The sequence below is a fragment of the Psammomys obesus genome, unplaced genomic scaffold (assembly GCF_907164565.1).
Source record: "Psammomys obesus unplaced genomic scaffold, mPsaObe1.curated_primary_1811, whole genome shotgun sequence".
In the NCBI taxonomy this organism is placed as follows: Eukaryota; Metazoa; Chordata; class Mammalia; order Rodentia; family Muridae; genus Psammomys; species Psammomys obesus.
In genome coordinates this window covers 11,511,794-11,533,819 of record NW_026585987.1, presented here as the reverse complement: position 1 = coordinate 11,533,819, position 22,026 = coordinate 11,511,794, and the positions used below count along the sequence as shown (strand labels likewise).

At 40.1% G+C, this 22,026-nt stretch overlaps 1 protein-coding gene across 1 annotated transcript in view; it reads left to right on the top strand.

The window, feature by feature from the left end:
- The window catches only part of Oxct1 (3-oxoacid CoA-transferase 1), a 121,345-nt gene that overhangs the window by 53,330 nt on the left and 45,989 nt on the right, over positions 1–22,026 (top strand). The window contains exons 8-13 of the mRNA XM_055601121.1: positions 1,877–1,984; positions 3,164–3,278; positions 4,168–4,262; positions 6,542–6,590; positions 14,555–14,627; positions 15,236–15,311. Coding sequence (XP_055457096.1) covers positions 1,877–1,984; positions 3,164–3,278; positions 4,168–4,262; positions 6,542–6,590; positions 14,555–14,627; positions 15,236–15,311 — 516 coding nt within the window. The remainder of the gene's footprint in view (positions 1–1,876; positions 1,985–3,163; positions 3,279–4,167; positions 4,263–6,541; positions 6,591–14,554; positions 14,628–15,235; positions 15,312–22,026) is intronic.

The window sequence follows — 22,026 nt, the reverse complement described above, 5'->3', positions numbered from 1 at the left end:
ACCCAGTAAACACATAACAAAGTCAATGGTGGCAGCACATATCTGTGATCCCTGGGTCCGGAGCTCATCAGCTAGTTGGCCTCACCAAACTGATGAGTTAGACGTTTAGTAAAGAATCTTGTCTTAAAAAGAAAAAAAAGTAATAATAAGGGGTGGGGGAGATTGAGAAAGACAGTTTCTGGCCTCCACATACACATGCACATATGTGCATGTTTACCTGCACACATACATGTACCTGCCCTCACAGACATGTGCATGCATATACAACATGCACCGAGAGAGAGAGGGAAGGGGGAAGAGAAAGAAAAAGAGGAAAGGAAAGATGGAGGAAGAATGGGAGAGAGAATATGAATGAGCGTAAATGTACCAGAAAGGTTCAGAGGGGAGTACAAGAGTACAGGGCAAGAAGTCTTCCTGTCATCTTCTATTGACGGACATGGAGCACCCACAATGCCCTATCCCTCTTACTTGTTCCCAGTCCATCCCTACACTCACTCTACTTGGATGTTTGTGGGTAGTGTGTGATAACTGAACATCTCCTGGAACCTGTGCCTCTCTGGCAGGAGCCTGGTGGCAGATCAGCTAGCAAAGTAGCACGGTGAGGACTTGACTCCACAGACTTCTGGCTAATTCCTTTAATATTGTAGATGGCAGGTTCAAAAGAACTCTCCTCATATAAGTAGGTCAGCTCATTTAAGTAAATAATTATTTGCTTTTGGTATTGTATTAGATTTCTGTCGCTATAATAAAAGATTTGGTAATTACCTCATGAGGAGAAAAGGATTATTTGGGGCTATGGCTTTGAATTGCTCCTTCATGATCAGGCAGGCCTACTGCCTTTGGGCCTCTGGTGGGCTGCTAGATGGCAGCGGTTAGGGATGTGTGATGGGACATCCAGTTACCTCAACTGTGGCCAGAGAGCATAGTGCACACATGAAGGGGATATCATCCATAAATGCTAGCCCCCACTTCAGTGACCCGAGGGCTCCCCAACTCTGCATATGGACCATGAGAAGCATCTAGAGTCATGCCATAGCATGTATGACATCCATTATATGCATCTGTCATGAGAAAGCTAATTCTTTAACCAAAATTGGCTTTATCCTGAATTTAATGTTGAGGTTAGTTTTTCTTGATTTCTTGTCATTTTTAGTTCATTTATGTTGTTGTAAAAAAAAAAAAAAAAACTTAAAAAAAAATTCATCCTAAAATAACAGACTAACTTGGGGACATTTTATGTTATTGCAAAATGCCTGTGAATGACTGCTTCAAATTAATTTGACTATTTCTAGTTATTACTTAATAATTCCTTCTTGAAATTTCTATATTAAAATCAATTATTCATCTTTGAGTGAAATAATTTCAACAATTATAGTTTTGTCACGATCCTAGGAAGTGAACAACAGGAGTAATTAAAAATGGCTGTGAATGGAGTTTGCATCTATATTTAAAAACCTCTTCAATTGACCACACAGATGTTGTTACAGTTTTGCGTCTTTGATATGATAAATTTCTCATTAATTTTAAGGAGTGTGCTTTTGAGCTTTGCATTGCTGAGCTGCAATTTATGAAAGTCTAAGCAACTGCCCTGAAAATTTTGATAAAATTATAACCAAAGTTCTTTTGGAAAAGGCTATATTCTGTCACTTTGTGTCCTGAATTTTCACTGAGATATATGGATTTTAGTGTCTGCTCAGTTGTGGATCTAAAAAGTATGATATACATTGCATGTACTTGTATAGATACATATATATATTATTTATCCTGTGTTCAAAGCTGTATATGAATTTGTATGCTTTACTTTTAAAAACATAAACATGTTCATTTTAAGCATTCACTGGCTCACTTACCATTTTTTTTCTTCCTTTTCCTCTAGGTTGAAGAAATTGTAGACATTGGCTCATTTGCCCCAGAAGATATCCACATTCCAAAGATCTATGTACACCGCCTTATAAAAGGAGAAAAATATGAGAAGAGAATTGAGGTAATTTACAGAGCTTTATTGCCTGTCTGTATGGATCTAGTTACAGGAGACATGTTTCTTGAGCCATTCCAGGTGACAGAAGGTTGGAGCCGAGCAGCATTACTTCACATCTTAAGTAGTAGCTTCAGGTGTCCTTTGGAAAGGAGCTGACTCTGTGCCTGCCCAGACTAACAGTGTCTCTACATCTTAGTATTTCGTAGGCTGTCATATCTGCCAGGATTCTGTAAGGGTTGCAATTTGCGATTCCTGATTTTCGAAAGCTGTCTTCGAGGGCAGAGGTGAATAATCGGCTCTTGGGTGGCTTTACCCATCTGGAGTCTTAGTGCTTGCTCATAGCTATCTAACTGTCTTGAAATAGTTTTGTACTTTTATGGAATGAAGAAAGAATATAATTTTTTAACTGGCATTGAACTATGGGAAGATGATGGGTGTGAAGGTGTTCAAGGGTTGAGTACTAGGAAGACCGGGGCTTTTCTACAGTGACTGACCTAGCAGGTTGCAGTTGATGCCAAGATTCCAAAATTCCTGGACTTTAGCACCATAATAGACATATAGCAGGGGATATTAGGAATCAGAGTGAAAGACAACATACATTCCCAGACTGCTCTCAGGAGGCCGGAGAGCTAGGGTAGGATATTTACAAACAGAACAGTCTGTTTTAAGGAGACTCAGTGATGGAAACTGTTCCCTGGCTGTTTGCATGATTCCTTCGATGCACACATCACAGAGCCAGTCTAGACTCTGCAGGTGGAAATAGGCAATTGGCAGCAGCAACACCTGGTAAACACATTCTGACAGCCCCAGGAAACAGATGTCCAGGGCTCTGTTGTTTCCTTTATTCAGACTCAGTTTCTGAACACCCAAGGAGACTTCAACTATCAAGTCTTAGGTAGAACAGTGCAGTAGTCAGAATGACAATGACAAAGGGGTTGTTTGCCTCACAGTGCAAGCACGTCTGTCTTCCTCTTCAAACAAATCTGACCTGTCCTATTTACTTCCTAAAGAATGATTTCTGTCATGAAATATCATTCATGTATTCTTTTCTAAAATGCTCCATTATATTGTAGACTTGCCGCCTACTGTTAATGAGTGCTTTTTTTCCCTGCAAATTTTTTTACTGAAGCAATGATAAAGTTGAAAGCAGATCTTGAACATGAATGCTTTGTTTCTACTTTAAAGCGTTTATCGCTTCGAAATGAAGGAGCTGAAAAAGCCAAAACGGGTAAGCCTGGAGAGGATGTTAGGGAGCGCATCATCAAGAGAGCTGCTCTTGAGTTTGAGGATGGCATGTATGGTATCCTTTATCAGTCTCACGATTCATAAAGATTTCACTGTCACTAGAACCTCTTCAGAGTGCCACTGTTTTTCTGTTAAGTCAGTTCTGGTGAGGTCTTCTCTGAGAAGTGACCGTGTAGCATAGCAGAGGACACAGATGTCTGATGTCCTTCTTCTGCCTATGTTGAGAAGAAGATCAGCCTTATGACATGGAGGACAAACTAGCCTTGACCTGCTTAGATGTGGAAGGGACAAGGTCTCATGCCCTCAGATTGCTCTTTGAAGCTTCGTGGTGCATAGCTACTTCTCTGGCCATAGAGCATTTGCTGAAATGCATCCTTCCCTCCTTCCTGGTTATGTTCAGATATACATACCAGTGAGCATTACTCTAGCCATCAAAACAACTGATGGACTTTAAGTGACAATTTGGTCTGATCAGGATTTTTTTCTTTTAAATTTAAAAATGATTGGTTTTTTTTTTTAATTTTAAATCGTTTTTCTTTTTAGAGAGGGTTTCGTATAGTGAAAATAGCTTTTAAACAAAGCCCAAGCCATGCTTAGTAATGTCAGTCATTAATATATTAATCCAGGCTTGCTAAACACATTGATGAAAATGAAATCTGACTTATGTTATTGTTAAAATAGATAACTTTGGTTATCTTCTGAAGTCACTCCTTTGATCTTTGTGAAAAAGCACATTAATGTTAATGGGAAAATGGAGACTAATTAGAGACTTTCTTTTCTGAGAATCGTCAGTGAGTACGCAGAGAGTGTTTGGAGAATTTATTCAGTTATAATATTCATAACAATTTCTCTCTAAAGAAGACTCTTGTTCTGAATTATATGTGCAAAGACTTACAGCTCAGACTCCACTCCTGCTGCACTGTTCCTTAACATCTTTCTCCCAGCTAACTTGGGTATAGGGATACCTCTTCTGGCCAGCAACTTCATCAGTCCAAACATGACTGTTCATCTTCAAAGTGAAAATGGAGTCCTGGGATTGGTAAGTTGACAATTAAGCCTTTCTTTACGAACTGTGGCAAATGATATTTGTAGTAGTACATATTATATTATTTATTCATTATAATTTCCCACTGTTTTATTATTTCTTAGTACACTTTTGCTGTAACCACAATAAAATTATTTATTCAGGAGAGTATATATCCTGTATGGGCAATATGCATGATGACCATAATACTTAGTAGATACTTCTTGGTTTAGCCATCTCATGGTCATTTTCAGAGACATAAAAATGTTGTGTGCCCGGATAGAAGCAGATTTCTATTAATGTCAAAAACCTGTACCTTTGTAGAACCTCTGAGGTTGTCTAGAGTGGTCAGCTTTTTGATTTTGAAGACAGAAAAAGTGAAGTGTTTGTGAATTATTCACATTGAATGTTGAAAGAGCCCTGAAATATTAGGTGTCAGTTGTGTTCATAAGATAGTTTTCAGTCCCTCTTTTGGAATATATTAAAAATTTAGCACCAATGTTTACTCATTCTTAACTCTCACATCTTTTCTTTTCCCTGTTAGTATATGTCATGATATAAAAGTGCTTGGCTCCATTCAAGTCAGTAGAGTTACCTTATAAAAAGGAATATGAGATTACCTTGAGGCTGTACCTTGTACCTCAAGTATAGCAGAAAACATGTGCATGGCATGTGAAGTCCCCATTTTGATCTCTACCAAAACATATGCATACATACACACGTGTACATGCGCATACATTCATGCACACACATTCACACACAATTATATTTTTAAATGTTCTGCACAGAAGAATGGAGCAAGGGGATAATGATGCCCAGGAGTAGGCTAAAATTAGAATTCTAAATTTAGACCTTCAAAGTGTTATACGCCAAACTGAAAGGGCTGCTCTTCCAAGTCCTCGTAGCCAAACAACAATGTACAGGTGGCATTCACTCTCCTACCAGAAAAGGTTGCAAGTACGTTCAACCTGTGGCCCACCTGTGGCCCACAGGCTCAATGTGGGCCAAGATAGCAATTAATGGAACCCAACAAAGGTCACAAGCTTAAATCATGAGATTATTTTGTTATTGTTTTTCTTTTTTATTGTTGAAAAATTCTCAGTGTATGCTTTTAAAAATAATTTTAATTTTTATTAAAAATAGATTTTCTATATAGTATATTCAGATCACAACTTCCCCTCTCTCAAGCCTTCCTAGATGCTTCATACAGCCTCACACAAATCCACATCCTCTCCATTTATTATTAGAAAACAGGCAACTAAAAAATAAAACAAACTCAAACACAAAAAAGAAAGTACAAAAAACACATACAGATGTAGACATACATATGCGCGCGCGCGCGCGCGCACACACACACACACACACACACACACACACACAGAAAAACAGCATGAAAGCATGAAAGATCTGTAAGGCCAAAACAAAACAGACAAAGCATTATGAGACCAAAAACAAACAAACAAACAAACAAAAAACAACCCTTCAAAAATATTATTGAGTTCATTTTCTGTCAACTGTCTACTCCTGGGTATGAGATCTTAAATCTTGTTTGTACACCCAGTTATACTCTGTTGAGAAAACTTACTTTTTTATGGGATGGTGGTGGTGCAACCCTTTAATCTTAGCACTTGCGAAGCAGAGGCAGGTGAGTATCTGTGAGTTTGAGACCAGACTGGTCTACATAATGAGTTTTAGGACCGCCACGTCTGTTACACAGAGAAACTGTCTCCAAAAAACAACTAAATAAACACCTAATTGTTCCTTTGTGAGTGGTTAATTTGGGATAGCTCCTTACAGAGCTTATCTCCACACCTCTCCCCACCCTTCCAACTCTATATTACCTTTCTTTTTAGAAAACAAACAGGAAGTACTACATACACACATATACACATATATTAAACAAGCAAGAATAAAATTAAACAAATAACAAAGAAAAAGTACTAGAAATGTAGGCACACACATACAACTTGATTGTGTGGTTCTTCCATGAAGTTTGTAGACAATATTGTTATGGTAAAAATATCAAAAGACTTGATCAGGCTTGATAGCTACATGCCTGGCATTAAAGAATTACTTTCCTTAATGGACCAGGAATTTTTAGGAGCTATTTCTCACTTTCTTAGTCATAATCAATGTGAGAAAGACTTATGAAAACGCAGTAATTGATTTTGAAAAGTTTGGATGGTAGCTTTCTAGAGCTTCAAGGAAGGTATTTAAATTGTTTCAGTATTTGACCGGGGGGAATGTGATTCTGTTCGTTACTCACTGAATGTGTGCTGTGCTGTATTTGACAGGGCCCCTACCCACTAAAGCATGAAGCTGATGCTGATCTCATCAACGCAGGTAAATTTACTTCATATTTTTTCAACATTTTCTTTTGCTAGTGTCCAGTTTTGAGTCAAATATCAGCAACATTTGATTCCAATTCTGTCTTTTCTTGGAGAGAATTCACCATATTTATGACAGGAGAGAAATGTGCCTTCTAGTCTCTGAGATCACTCTCATTCAGTCTCAAACGCAATAAAGGAGGAATATAGGTGGAGACACACTTTAATGGCAGAACATTAGTGGGTTAGACAGGGTCCTGCCTGTAAACGGAGAACACATCCTTGCATGGTGTCATTGAAAATAGTTCAAAGATCTTCAAATTACCAGGGTTTGGACAGCAGGAAGGAAACTCAGAAATGATGAGGAAGTTCTACAGAGATTTAGTCTACTTTATCATTAAAGGGTGGTGGCAGGAGAGGGCCATCCAACAGAGTGTGTGGCATTTAGGTTAAAGACTACCACCAAATAACAGTGACCTTGGTGAACTAAAGATATCCTCTGGCGTCTCCTTCTTGGGGTTTCTATTGGCCAACTCCAGGGGGAAATATGTTGGGCTTTTGTGGATAGAGAAAGTGGGAGTGAATGCATAGCATCAGGCTGATGTGCTGGGGTTTTGACTGTAGACAATGTTTACCATTCTCTACTGTAGGCCTTACTAGCATGAGGGCATCCTCTAAAGATGGCATTGCTTTAAGTCTTTACCAGGCCAACAAGTTCATGATCAGGATGTGAACTTAACACAAGCGGGAGTTTCTTTGAGTTGTATTTTCTTCCACTCCAACAGTCATGTGCTTTGCCTTTTATTATCAGCCTGCTGAATGTCAGGGACATGACCTGTATTGGCAACCTAGAGAATGAACAGGTCAGGCCTTTTTGAAAAGGCAGCTGTCATGATGCTTTTCTGTTTGCCTTCAGCTCATCCTTGTAGTAGAGCTCTTAAGGAGTTAATTTCTGTCTTAGGAAGATTTTCAGTGCCTTCTGTATTCATTCTTCCCCCACAGAAGTATTGTTCATTCTTTGCATTCAAAAATAGTATGTGTAAGTCTCAGAAGTAATGCAAGCTGAACATAAAGGCCAGCTGTCAAGTAGAATTGATGTCTGATGCTTGGGATTTTTGGAAGTTATACATGTTCAGGTTGAGTGTTTGAATTAGCTAACACAGCTCTACTCTGAAAGGCCCAGTGTGGTCATGCAATGACATTTAACCAATGCTGTACTTGAATTGTACCATACCCTTTCGCAGTAGCTCACTGATCTGTGAAAATATTTGCCGCCTGCTTTAATTAACGTATTATGTTCATTGGTTGTTTTCAAAAATGAATAACTCCATTTCCTAAAGCCCATTTTCTTGGGGAGAGCAGCTGATCTTTTCAGTCCCATTGTTGGAAGGGAGGGGTTTTCTACTCTGTGGAACTTCCAAGTAGCTCAGTCCTAATGGGCTACCAGTTCTCAAGTTGTGAAATACCACTGTAATCTTAACATGCCCAAGATTCAATCATTAGAGTCTGAACTCCCACCATCTCGTTCCTGCTCCATGGCTCTGTCCTACACTGAGTTATACCTGAGGAGAAGCTGATTTTAGAGAGGTGCAGAAAGATGGCAGCATGTAGATACTATAACAATCTGATGCAAACCTACAGTGACTGTGAAGTTTCTAATAATTCCCATGCTTTTGAGTTTTCATTAAATGTAAGTTCTTGCATGCTTCCCTATCAGTGCTGTTTTCTTCTTTTAATATAGAAGTTATGCCTTTTTAAAAAAAATATTTATGGAAATTGCTTTAAAAAAAATCACCTTGTATACTTTGTGGTCTATGAAAAGCCCCACCATGTAACTTCTACGCTGGCCATTTTGAAAAGTCTCTTGGGGGCACTTGACACTGTCTGGAAACATTTTTGACTGTTACTTCTGGGAGCAACTAGAGGCCAGAGATCCACATCCTGGAACACTGCCACACATCCTGAAACAGTTAGACCAGCCTACTCTAAGGTCACCCTCCATTTGTGGGCTTTGCCACTTCTGGAGAATCACAGGCTTGCACACTGAAGTACAGGCAGCTCTGCACTGGACTCTCTGCTTAGGACCATCCCTTTATTTTTGTACCTAGCCTTTGAATATACCATGGTCTCACCAGATTCTCTCCATCTCTATGTTCATAATTTACTACCAGAATGTGTTTAACACTCCTTCACAGCTTGACTCATTGGGCCACTTCCAATACTTCCACAGGATAAGAATGTTCCTTCCCCTGAACCTACACTATATCGAGTGTCTTCCCCCTAAGCACCCATCATTTTGACTTGTAATAATTTCTCTTCCTTGCTGTATTATAAGCTCCTTTTCCCCTTAGGGGATTGGTTCTTCAAGTCTCCATGTCCATAGTGTCAGCATGACCCATGACTCTTAGATCTCAGCCCATACTACCCACATCCTGAATTAGAAACTATAAGAGTCAAAGGCAGCAGCAGTCTGGATATATGGAGAAGTCTCCATGTGAGTCTGATGGATATTCATGTTTGAGGAACAATAGTATAGGGTAGTTGAATTTTGTTTGTAGCTTTGTTCAGTGCTCATAATAGTTATTTACTCACTATTGAATTGTGAACTGAAGGACTAGGTAAGGATAAAATTAATACACTTTCATGACAAAGTAGCGAGAGAAGATTTAGATGTACACACAGAAAAGATTTGTTCGATATTTTCATATACATATCCGTGTATTCTGATTACTACCTTCTCACATCCCCCTTTAGCTCTTTTTCATCCCTATCATCTCCACATTCACTGTTCTCTGCCTCCCACCCCTATTTAGGACTTTTGGTTTTGTTTCATGATCCATTTAATTTAATCAGGATTACCTGTGTGGCCATTTGACTGGCACTCTGGCACTATCCATTGGAGCCTGGTGGGGTCAGCAGTGGGCATACAGCTGAAGGCAGTAACTGTGTCTCTCCCTGAAAGTTTTAGTAGCAAATAGTTCAGTAGTGAGGGTTGGGGTTTGTGAGCCCTCCTCCATCCATACCTGACCTTTGGCAGGGCCATTCTTACGCAGACTCAGTATAGGAATGTTCAGTTGCTGTGAGTTTATGATTACAGTGGCCGCGTCCTATCTGCAGGATACCTTTTCACAGCCCTTCTTCCTGTCTTCCAACTTTTACATTCTTTCTACCCCCTCTTCTGCAGTATTCCCCAGAAGTGATGGTATCAATGGCTTGTTTAGGGAACACTAGTCAGCTGTCATTCATTCTCAGCACCTTGTTCAGCTAGGAGTCTCTACAAGAGAGAAGCTTAATGTAGCATTTTTTTGGGTCCTTTCTGTTGTGTGGGGTTGGGTGCTTGGAGAGGGTCCCAGAATGGAGCAGGGACCTGGGTCTCTTACCTGGTGCTGCCTGTCAGTGGGCTGGATGCCTGGACGGGGTTTTGGATCGGAGGGCAGGTTATTATTCTTTATATTGATTTATTGTTAGAATTATTGACCAATTCTCGATGTTGCATTAGAAAATTATGGATTTAACGTATATTTCTTTTCATTTAGATATTGGATATCTAAAAATGATTGTACCTAAAAGGGTGTGTGTGTGTGTGTGTGTGTGTAAATTCTATTTTTGGCTTTATTGCCTAAAGAAATAAAATAAAGATGAAAAATCCCCATCTAGAAGGACAAAGGGTATGGACATTGGAAATAGGAGAAAACAAGAAACAGAACAGTAGCCTACCACAGAAGGCACCTGAAAGACTCTACCTAGTAGCATATCAAAGCAGCTGCTGCGACCCATAATCAAGCCTTCGGCAGAGTGTATGGAATCATATGAAGGAAGAAGGAATTAGTATATCCTAGAGGGGATAGGGAGCCCCACAAGGTCCAAATATATCTGAGCACAGGGGTCTTCTATGAAACTGTTTATCCAACCAAGGACCATGCATGGACATAACCTACAACCCCTGCTCAAACATAGCCCATGGTAGCTCAGTATCCAAGTGGGATCCCTAGTAAGGGGGACAGGAATTGTTTCTGACATGAACTCACGAGCTTCCCCTCCCTCCCAGCCTTGCTAGGCCACATATAAGGACATTGCTACCATCCTGAAGATACCTGATAAGCTAGGGCCAGATGGAAGGAGAGGAGGATACCCCCTCTCAGTGGACTCGGAAGGGGGCAGGGAGGAGATAAGGGAGGGAAGGGAGGAATGGGAGGGAAAAAGGGACTGGGCTACAGCTGGGATACAAGTGAATGTATAAAATTATTTAAAAATTAAAAAAAGAAATAAAATAAGCAAACCAAAGAGACACCTGTCTATACTGTCTTTGTTGGAGTACTGTTTACCACAGTCAGTAACATGGAAACAGGCTGAGAATTTATCAACTAATCAACGTGTAAATAAAATACATAGTAGAATACTATTAAATGATAAAAATTGATGTTCTGTCATTTGAGACAATTTGGAGTATGCTAAGCAAAATAGTGTCAGACACAGAAAGAAAAGTCATGTATATTATTAGTCATAGGGGACCCAAAACAAAAAATTCAGTCTCATTGATGCTGAGAATAGCATGATGGTTCCCAGTGCATGCAGAAGGCAGGAGGAAAGGCTAACCAGTGAGTTGTAAGCTATGGTTAGATGATAGTTAGGAGTGCTGATATGCACAGTAGGATAATCATAGCAGTCATCTACTATAGGCATCAAAAGCTAAAAGGGGTTTCATGTTTTCATCAAGAAATAGTCAGCTTTAGAAGAAAGGTAAAAATGTTTCTCTGGATTTGAAAATTCACAGCATGTACAAACCCATAAACGTGGATGATTTAAACTATTTTTTATTTTTTGAGATTAAAATGTAATTACATCACTTTCCCCTTCTCTTTCCTTCTTCCGAGCCTTCTATGTATTTAACTTTTCTCTTTTTCAAATTCACAGCCTCTTTTGCTTGTTATGTGCATATAAGTGTGTGTGCTGTGTGTGTGTATTCCTAAGTATAGTCTGAATAATGCTATACGTAAGTACATTTGTTCAGACCTGGCCTTTGTGTTGGATAGTCAGTTGGTATGCTTATAGAAATTATGAATGAATAAAAATCAGGCTAGTAAAATGGCACTTGAGTAAAGGTGCTTAGGTACAGGCCTGACTTGGGTTCAATTCCTGGGTCCCACAGGGTGGCAAGAGAGAAATGAGTTCTGAGAAGTGACCTCTAATCCCTCCTCCCATATATATATTCAAAATAAATAACAGATAATTACAAATGTGCATAGGTAGCCACTTCAAAAGAATATAACCCTGCTTTAGAAGACACATACATTCACTAGAAATAAATAGTATAAATAAATGAGGATGTGGGTAGTTAACTTTGCTTCAGAAGAGAGTAATTTATAAGGCTGCCTTAGAAGGGGCCAGGGCGCTTTCCCATGAGAGTTGTTCTCAACCTTTAAATAAAATTATGCTTTGTACAGCTTATAGAGAGCCAGAATTCTCCTTATTCATCTCAGGATTTCTTACAAAATGATAATGATAATAACACCAATAATAATAATAACAACAATAGGAGGAGGAGAAAACACCTCCTATGTACCCCTCAGTGGAGAATGCCTTTTGGAATTCATTGTGATTTAATACTCAGAAAACAAGACTTGGTATGTCTATGCCTGTTTGACATCCTCTGCAGTTTTTCCCCATGACTCTCCACCTCACAGAACCGGCAAGGATCTGACTGTGCCGGATGGAGATTGTGCTTTGATGGGGTAGCTGTATTGTGCATGTCCTGAAGCTTAGGGCTCATGCAGGCTGTCTGAGAGCCTTACTGTATAAGTCAGCTGTGTTCCTTTGCAGTTATCCCTGTAGGGATGGCAGCTCAGGCTCTTTCTCTAAATGGTTTGGAGAGAGCGGTAATAGTGATAATGATGACAGTTGATGTTGTGGAGCTGCTGCTTTGTGCCAGGCTCTGAATGAGGACTTCACATGCATTAGCTCACTTAATCTTCCAAGTCTTGTGTGCTGTCTAAAAGCCACTTCTAGCTACGCCAGAAAGTGTTTCCCAAAGCAGTTCAGTTTTATGGTACTTTGGAAGATGAGAAGATGTTTCCATTATTTAGAATCAAACTCCCCCAGGCAATAAATATTGCAGTATGATATAAATAGGCTGACTTTTTTTCCATACTTGAGCTGAAGTGGGGGATATTGATGAAAGAGTTGGCTTTCAGCAGTCCTTGAGGAGCGGTCGGTGTGGCTAAGGTGCATAGCTGGGTGTGGCCAGACCTCTTCTGCCCCTGATGCTTCTAAGAGCTTTCCCTGTGTTCTGACCTCTCAACCATAGCTTCTCTTTCTCTTCTTAGCTACCTTTCTCTTCTTCTCTACCTCTTCTTAGCCGTAGCATTGGAGCAGAGGGTGGAGTATCCTGAGACAGTAGACTCACTTTAGTTCCGTTTTTTTTTTTTTTTTTAAGCACTTTTCCAATGGAGAGCATATGATGTTCTGAAACTCTGGAAAAAAAGTAGATCACAAACAAGACAGACAACTTGGGTCTGACCCAGGCATTGGTAGCATTAGCTAGTGTGCTAACTGGATAAACACGGGCATTTTATTTCTATAGTTATTATTAATGTTTGAAACAGGGCCTCCATCTATAATCCTGGCTAGCCTTGGATTTGCTGTGTAGACTGTGGTGATCCCTCTGCTTCAGCCTCCAGGGTGCTGGGATTATAGGCCTGTGCTGCCACACCCAGCCAAATGTGACCCCCCCCATGTCTGAACTTATATAACAATGTGTAAATTTTTGAAGTCTCACCAAGAGAATCTCTTGGAAATAAGTATTAAATGTGTTAAGAAGTATTCTCTGATTTCATGGCAGTTTGTAATTGGGCAGAAGCTCACAGCTTATAGGAGCTAGAGAATCATGATGGATGTATATTACCCGAATGTGAGAAGGGAGGGTTAGGCTTAATGATAATAAGGAATTAGGTAGGTCCTTCATATAGTTCATTTATTTTTAGTTTAGATTTTTCCCCATAATTATTAATGTTTAGTTGGTGTCTTAGTTAGGGTCACTATTGGCTGTGATAAAATACCATGACCAAAGCAACTTGGGGAGGAAAAGGTTTATTTGGATTATGCTTCCATATTACTGTGCATTATCAAAGGAAAGCAGGCCAGGAACCTAGGGGCAAGAGCTTATGCAGAGGCCATGGAGGAGTGCTGCTTACTGGCTTGCTCTCACAGCTTACTCAGCCTGCTTTCTTACAGAACCCAGGACCACCATCCCAGGGATGGTACCGCCCACAATGGACTGGACCCTCCCCTATTAATCACTATGTGAGAAAATGCCCTACTGGCTTGTCTACAGCCAGATATTGTTGAGGCGTTTTCTTAGTGAAGGCTCCCTCCTTTCCAGTGATTCTAGCTTATGCCAAATTGGCATAGAACTAGCCAACACAATTGACAAGTGAAAGCAGTATATATAGTAGTTTATATTCAGTGTTTAACATTTGGTGTTTTGATTTGATACATGTGTACATAGTGAAATGACATAATCAAGTTAATAACCTTTTATCACCTCATAGCTGCCATCTGAGGTTCCCTTTCTAAACCCATTTCAAATGTTCAGTGTGGTATTGCTGCCTGTAGCCACTGTGTTGCCTGTTATATCCTCAACATGCTTTAGTCTATAACTGCAAGTTGTCAGAGTCTAAAGTGGCAATGCTGGAGGGCATCGTATAGATTGTAGAGGGTGCATTGACTGTAGAGAATTTCCGAGCAGTAATTCCATGAATGCTGGTTGTTTTCACTGTGCATGGACAAAGCTAAAAAATGTCAATGACAAAATAGGCTTCTTCTCAGGGTGGACAGTTGCTGCCTTATGTGCAAATGAATTTTGGCTGGATCGTAGTGTTAGAAGCAGAGATGGTGCAGACCTCTCTGTGCATAGTTGTGATCTCAGAGGTCTAATGGTCTCCCCGCCCCACCCCGAATTCTGTCTTTTTTCTGTGCCTTTAGGAAAGGAAACGGTTACTGTTCTCCCAGGAGCCTCGTTCTTCTCCAGCGATGAGTCATTCGCAATGATTAGAGGGTATGTAGTAACGTAGCTCCTCGTGTTCACACACCATGTGAACACGAGCCTTCACATGGTGTGAGTCATCCCCAGAGCCCACAAGCCAAACTCTGAAGCACAGTCCCATTTTCCACAGTCCCATTAAACGACCATGATTTGCTCAGCTGCAGAAAGCTGTGAAATTATTCCCAGGGAGGGCTGGGCATGGACAAACCTGCCCCACTACTTTGAAAAGAACCCCCTACATGGAGTTTGCACCTTTGTGCCAGCTCGATTGGAATAACATCATAAGGTATTCCCAGCAAGTGAGCCAGGCTCACTTTCCAGCTACCCCTCGTCTCTGAGACAAGTCACCTTCCCCCTCATGGAAGGAAATGCGATTCACTCTTCACACCTGTGTTTAGTTTGTTCTTGGAGACGATATAGGCTATAATTTTTTTTAAAAAGAACTCTTCATGGTTATTTTTTTGCACCAGCTTAGAGCTGATCTATTTAGAAATCAATTGTAGGGAGAGGGAAAACAGATGCATTTTGGGGCCTAAGATTATTTTAATTGCTGATGCTTTCAAGCAAAGGGGGTATAAAGCCTGTGAAGTTTGCTTTATATTTCTTTTTTTTTTTCACAGGGGACATGTCAACTTAACAATGTTAGGAGCGATGCAAGTTTCTAAATATGGTGACTTGGCTAACTGGATGATACCTGTAAGTAGACACTTTCCCTTCTTCTGAATTATGTTGGGTTAGAATACTTTCAAAACAGTAAGAACAACCCTCAAATTGACCTTGAGCATCTTTGGAATTTCTAGCAGGGGAACGCAGCTACCCTTGACCGAAGACTGCTCCTCTGTTCGGGAAGGTCATCCTTTCTGACCTAGCACACAGCTTCAGGAGGGACAAAGATAGAGCAGTGAGAAAGGAAGGGGACACTTGCCTAGCCAGTCAGATCAGCTGAATCAACTTTGGCGTCAATGGGGTGACAGATGTAGCAGCTGGAGCTCAGGGAGTCTTTTTTTTAATATATTAATTACAGTTTATTCACTTTGTATCCTAGCTATAGCCCCCTCCCTGATTCTCTCCCAATCCCACAGTCCCTCCCTCATCTCCTCCTATGCTCCTCTCCAAGTTCCCTGATAAAGGAGGTCTTCCTCCCCTTCCATATGACCCTAGTTTACCATGTCTCATCAGGACTGGCTGCAATGTCTTCCTCTGTGGCCCAGCAAGGCTGCTACCGTCAGGGGGAGGTGATCAAAGAGCCAGCCATTGAGTTCATGTCAGAGACAGTCCCTATTCCCCTTACTAGGGTTCTCACTTGGATACTGAGCTGCCATGGGCTACATCTGTGCAGGGGTTCTAGGTTATATCCATGAATGATTCTTGGTTGGAGTAACAGTCTCAGAAAAGACACCTGTGCCCAGATTTCTTGGTTCTGTTGCTCTCTTTGTGGAGCTCCTGTGCCCTCCAGGTCTTTCTATTTCTCCCTTCTTTCCTAAGATTCCCTGCACTCTGCCCAAAGTCTGGCTATGAGTTTCAGCCTCTGCTCTGATACCTTGCTGATAGAGTCTTTCAGAAGCCCTCTGTGGTAGGCTCCTGACTGGTTCCCTCTTTTGTCCCTCTTCCTATGTCCATTCCATTTGCCTTTCTGAGTAAAGATTCATTTTACCTAGGGCCCTGCTTCTTGCTTAGCTTCTTTAGGTGTACAGATTTTAGTATGTTTATCCTATATTTTTTGTCTAATATCCACTTATAAGTGAGTATCTACCAAGTGTGTCTTTCTGCTTCTGGGATACCTCACTGAGGATGATCTTTTCTAGATCCCACCATTTGCCTGCAAATTTCATGATTTCTGTTTTTAATTGCTGAGTAGCATTCCATTGTGTAAATGTACCACAGTTTCTGTATTCATTCCTCCATTGAGGGACATCTGGGTTCTTTCCAGGTTCTGGCTATTACAAATGAAGCTGCTACGAACATGACTGAGCAAATGTGCTTGTTGTGTACTTGAGCATGTTTTGGATATATGCCTAGGAGTGGTATAGCTGGATCTTGAGGAAGCACTGTTCCTAAGTGTCTGAGAAAGTGCCAGATTAATTTCCAAAGTGGTTGTACCAGTTTACATTCCCACCAGCAATGGAGGAGGGTTCCCCTTTCTCCACATCCTCTCCAGCATGTATTGTCACTTGAGTGTTTGATCTTAGCCATTCTGATGGGTTTAAGGTGAAATCTCAGGATCATCTTGATTTGCATTTCCCTTATGACTAAGGACATTGAACATTTCTTTAAGTATTTCTCTGCAATTTGGTATTCCTCTATTAAGAATTCTCTGTTTAGCTCTGTACCCCACTTTTTAATTGGGTTACTTGATTTGTTGCTTTTTAACTTCTTTAGTTCTTTATATATTCTGGATGTTAGCCCTCTGTCAGATACAGGGTTGGTGAAGATCCTTTCCCAGTCTGTAGGCTGTCGTTTTGTTCTGGCTCAGTAAGTCTTATGGAGGAAGGGGGAGATAGAAAGACCTAGAGAGTACAGGAGCTCCACAAGGAGAGCAACATAGCCAAAAGTTTTGGGCCCAGGGCAGAAAGACCTAGAGGGTACAGGAGCTCCACAAGGAGAGCAACATAGCCAAAAGTTTTGGGCCCAGGGCGTCCTGCAGAGGCTGGTGTATCAACCAAAGACCATGCACAGAGAGGACCTAGACTCCCTGCTCAGCTGTAGCCCATAGACAAAGCTCAGTCTGCATGTGGGATCCCTAGTAAAGGGAGCAGTGGCTGTCTCTGACATGAAATTGGTTGCCTACGAAGTTTCCCCTGATGGGGTGACCTAGCCAGCCCACAGAGGAAGAAGATCTAGATAGTCCTATGAGATCTGATTAGGCTAGGGTCAAATAGTAGAGGAGGAGGACTTCCCCTATCAGTGGACTAAGGAAGGGGAATGGGGGAAAGAAGGAGGGAGGGTGGGATTGGGAGGAGACAAGAAACGGGGACAACCAGTAGACAAAGTGAATAAAGTATAAAAAAATAATAATAATAAAGAGGAAAAAAGAAAAAAAACTCTCAAATTGCTATGAGAGTACAATATAATTATTGAAAATGAATAAATATATTCTCTTCTTAGTAGAATCAGTTTTGTTTAGACAAGGTCTTACTCTGTAGTCCAGACTGAATTCATAGAATGGCTTCAACCTCTTAAATGCTGGGACCACAGATATGAGCCACCATACATAGACCAAATTTAATTAACAGTCCCAAGAAGTGTTCAGTGTTTGCTACGTGTTTGGGACTAATGACCAAAATGTCACAGAGGCTTTTCCTTAGAGAAACAACATTGGAGGATTGAGAAACTGGATCGGTTATAATCTCATGAATCTAAGAACTGACAAATATTTATTATAAGTAAGGTTTATAACTAGGAAGAACAAAGATTGTATGTTGGATTCTATTTTTCTTATTTACAGTGATGAACATCTGTTCTTGATTGGGTATATGACTCCTTAATCAATCACATTATCTTCTGTTAAGGAATTCAAAACCTGTGGTGGTTAAAGATGCTGTGAAAGGCAACTGATATAGATCAAGGAGGAAGTCCCAGCATTAGCTTAGAAAAGAGTTTACAGGATTTCTTTCTTTTGGTTTTGGGCATGAAAAGGCTATTGGTGTGACAGTACATGTATCCCTGGATGTGAGCACACTGTGGCTGCCAGCTCTGCCAGCTCAGGTGTCTGTGTGTGTTTGTGTGTGTTTAAATTAAGGATTTCTGGGTGTTTATCTGTAGCACTAACTAAAAGGAGTCTTTTTAATTTGCCTCAGATATTACTGTTAATTAAGTAATATTTGTGTTCTATGATAGCTTATTTTGAAATCTCTTGGCTTTATTTCAAAGAAAATTCTGAACATGGTGGATTTACATAATTGATAGCTGTGTAAGAAAGTACGTTAGTTTATCCTTGTTGATCTACTACTACTTGAAATACTAAAGTTTAATAGTGAAGCTCTGGTTATCAAATTTAATGCTTATTGGAACCATCTCAAAGGTTAAAAAATATTGAACCTTGGGCTGGGGAGTTGGCTCTGTACTTAAGAACACTTCCTGCTCTTCCAGAAGACCTGAGTTTTGTTCCCAGCACCCAGGTCAAGTAGATCAGAAACACCTCTAATTTCAGCTCCAAGGGATCTAATAGCCTCTTCTGGCCTCCACAGGCACATGCACACATGTGCCATACATGCATATAGACATGCACATAAATAAAAATAAAGGTAATCTTTAAAAAAAAAAATGAGGCCAATTTTACCTCCAGCCAAACTTGTGGTTTAATTAATCCATGACATAGCCTGGGAATGGAGTGGTTTAAAGCAACCTGAGTGATTCCAGCATATGACCAAATTAGGAAATAAGCACACTATATAATTATCACTATTCATTTGTCATTAGAACATATGGGAAAATACTGTGGGCCTGGGTCCTTCTGTCATGTGAATCCTTAGAAAGTAGGGGATTACATCCTTTCTCGAGTTGTGACAAAGGAGTTATTTTAAGTCAGGTGTAAGAAAAGTGAGGACAGCTTTGGGGGGCTCTGAAGAAATCATGGAGGGTGTACCAACTATCACCCAGTAAGTTGCACTGACAAATAACAGGTATGTATTAGTGTAGAAAATCAGAACGTATTCCTACCTTCAAATTTTATAAAAAGGCAACGTAGGGTAGAAGGCACGTAGAAAAGCAAGCCCTGGGTTCTAGAACTGATAATATCTAGTCTAGGTATACTATGTAAACTTTTTTAATTAAGGCATTTTCATTTTGATAAAATGAAAAAAAAATGGGAGTTTGAGATTAGCATGTGTTTCTCCTAATTTAGTAGTTTAAAAAAAGATCCCATATTAACAGAAATCCTAGTTGAAGTCTGTTCTCATTTTTGAGCAATATAACTTGATCCGTTCACTGCTTTTTGTTTTTCTGTAAAATAGGAGTGATGTAATGATACCTGCTTTATAGGCCTATGTAAAGGAACAAAAAAATACAGAATAAATGTCACAGAGCTTGACTCACAGTACATGGCAAATAAATGGGCTATTATTTTGGTAAGCTAAGAAGATGACCCTTGAAGTTTAGTTGGAATCCTGAAAGGGAAGGAATAACAGCATTGGCTCGTAAGGAGGAGCAGTGAGCCTTCATGTTTATCTGCACTCTGGCTTGGAAGTTGGTAAGCACAGTGAAGCATGTTCAGCAGGAGCCTCCCTTCAGAGAACTTGAGCATCTGTAAACAGAATCAAGACATGTGCCATTTGTTTTCAATATGCTTTAACAAACTGGAAGTTTTTACTGCAAACAGTACATTGCCGTTTTATAGAAAAATTTCCAATGTATATCATATTTTTATGTCTTCTTAAAATTTCTGTGAATGATTAAAAGACCAGTATGTTTTGCTTTATAGTTTTCTTCATATAATTTTGGAACTCACCAGTTCCAAAGGAATGGACCTTTTGGAATGGTGATGGGGAACTCTGGATTAATGTGAAATGACATTTGGTGATCTTAGAAACTAAGCTTGGAAAGGGTTCTTTGATATAGCCCCATGTTTTTGGTAATGAAAATTGGCAGCATTATTTGTGTTTGAAATTTTTTTTTTGAACCTGGCAATCACTTCTTGACCTGTTTGCATGTGATATACAATAATACTGTTATCCTCTGTGACTAATGGCTGTAAAGACCATAAGGATTTGCTTTTGAGATCAGCTTGAGCTTTAGCTCCACCCTTTACAAATGATACAGTCTGGGACAGGTTTTCATTAAGAGTGAGTGGTGAGAAATTCAGAAAGCCCTCCATGAATGAGGCTATTATGTCCGTCTTTAATGTTGTGCCACAAAATATTAAAAGAGCTTATCAGCCTAAAACTAAACTGACTCAACCAAGACATTGCCGCAGAACCCATAAAACTGGTTTAGCAACTAGGTTCATAGTCAAGGGCCAAACTTCAGATGCTTCCAGATACATTTCTTCCCTTTGTTGGTTTGTGAAGTTTTAGTAAGCAATCTATTTCTGTTTGTCTCAAAGATTTAGATTGATTTATAAATTTTAGGTACATTTTTATTAAAAAATCTGCCAGTCCAGAAGCTGGAAAGTTGAGCTTTTTATAGCATTTTCATTGCCTTTTATCTTTTCACTAAGCATAATAATTTTTCATTGGCTGAATAAGTCTTGAGCTCTCAGCAGCAAGGCATCAGCATCAATCATTACCGTGTCAGAATATAGTAAACACTGAGACTGCAAGAAAAGAAGATGGCATGGATGCTATTTGTTTCATCCTTTAATATCTTCTTAGTGTTGCTCCCGTATGCACAGATTTTTAAACAGTCCTACTCTGAGTATCCAAAAAGGGAAAATTTGACAACAGTACTTCACTCCTTCCCATTCCCTGATCAGCGTGATGATGGTGAAACCCCAGATGAGCTATGAAAACATGGAAGATGTGCAGCTGACAGAATCTACATTTAGGTCTGCTGTGGTGCCTTCCTAGTGCCTATTTTTGGAAAACAGCTGGCGTAGATTATTGACTTATGAAGGGACGCAGATGTGGATGATCATCTAGGAGAGCTGGTTGCTGAAAGCATAAAATAGCTGCCCGGAGAGGAGAGCTGTGTAATGTGTGTGGTACTAGAGACAGAGATCCTTGTAGTACATGTGGGGATGCGGGGCATAAATGTTCTCAAGGCTGAGGAGAAATGGGATTCTTGACACTTGGTTTTTCCTCGCATTTTTCAGTCTTTGTACATTTGAGAAGCAGAGACCTAAGTTAATATATGTATATATGCACTTTCCGTGCCAATTAGAAACTTGATGCTTGCATAATCCACAAGAGCACACACAACACAGTGAGTGGGTGTATCAGCCCAAGGCTGGTGGTAGGTTTCTTCCTGGATCATACTTTACTTCCTGAGGCAGGGGCTCTCACTGCAGACAAAGCTTGTCATTCTTCTGGTCTAGCTAGGCAGCATGCCTTGGGTATACCCCATCTCTGTTTCCCCAGGGCTGGGATTACAGGCAGGTTGTCACTCTCGTATGGCCTCAAGTGGATGCTTAGCACCTGAGCACTGGTCCTTACTCTTCTATGATCAGTAATTTATCCACCGAGCCACCATGCCAACCCTCTAAGTTATTTGTTACAGCACTTACTTGGATACCGTGCTTGCTTATGCAAAAATAATTTTATCTTTGTGTGTGTCTGGAAAATATTATGTTGAAAACAATGTTCCTTTCCTTAATTCAATATAAAGTCCTGGAATACTTTGTGTCTCTTTGATGTTAGAAGTAGAGGGATGTTAGAAGTAGAGGGAAGTCTGTTCCTCTCTTCTCTCTCCCTTCTCCAATCTCCCTTTTCCTTCTTCTTCTTCTTCTTCTTCTTCTTCTTCTTCTTCTTCTTCTTCT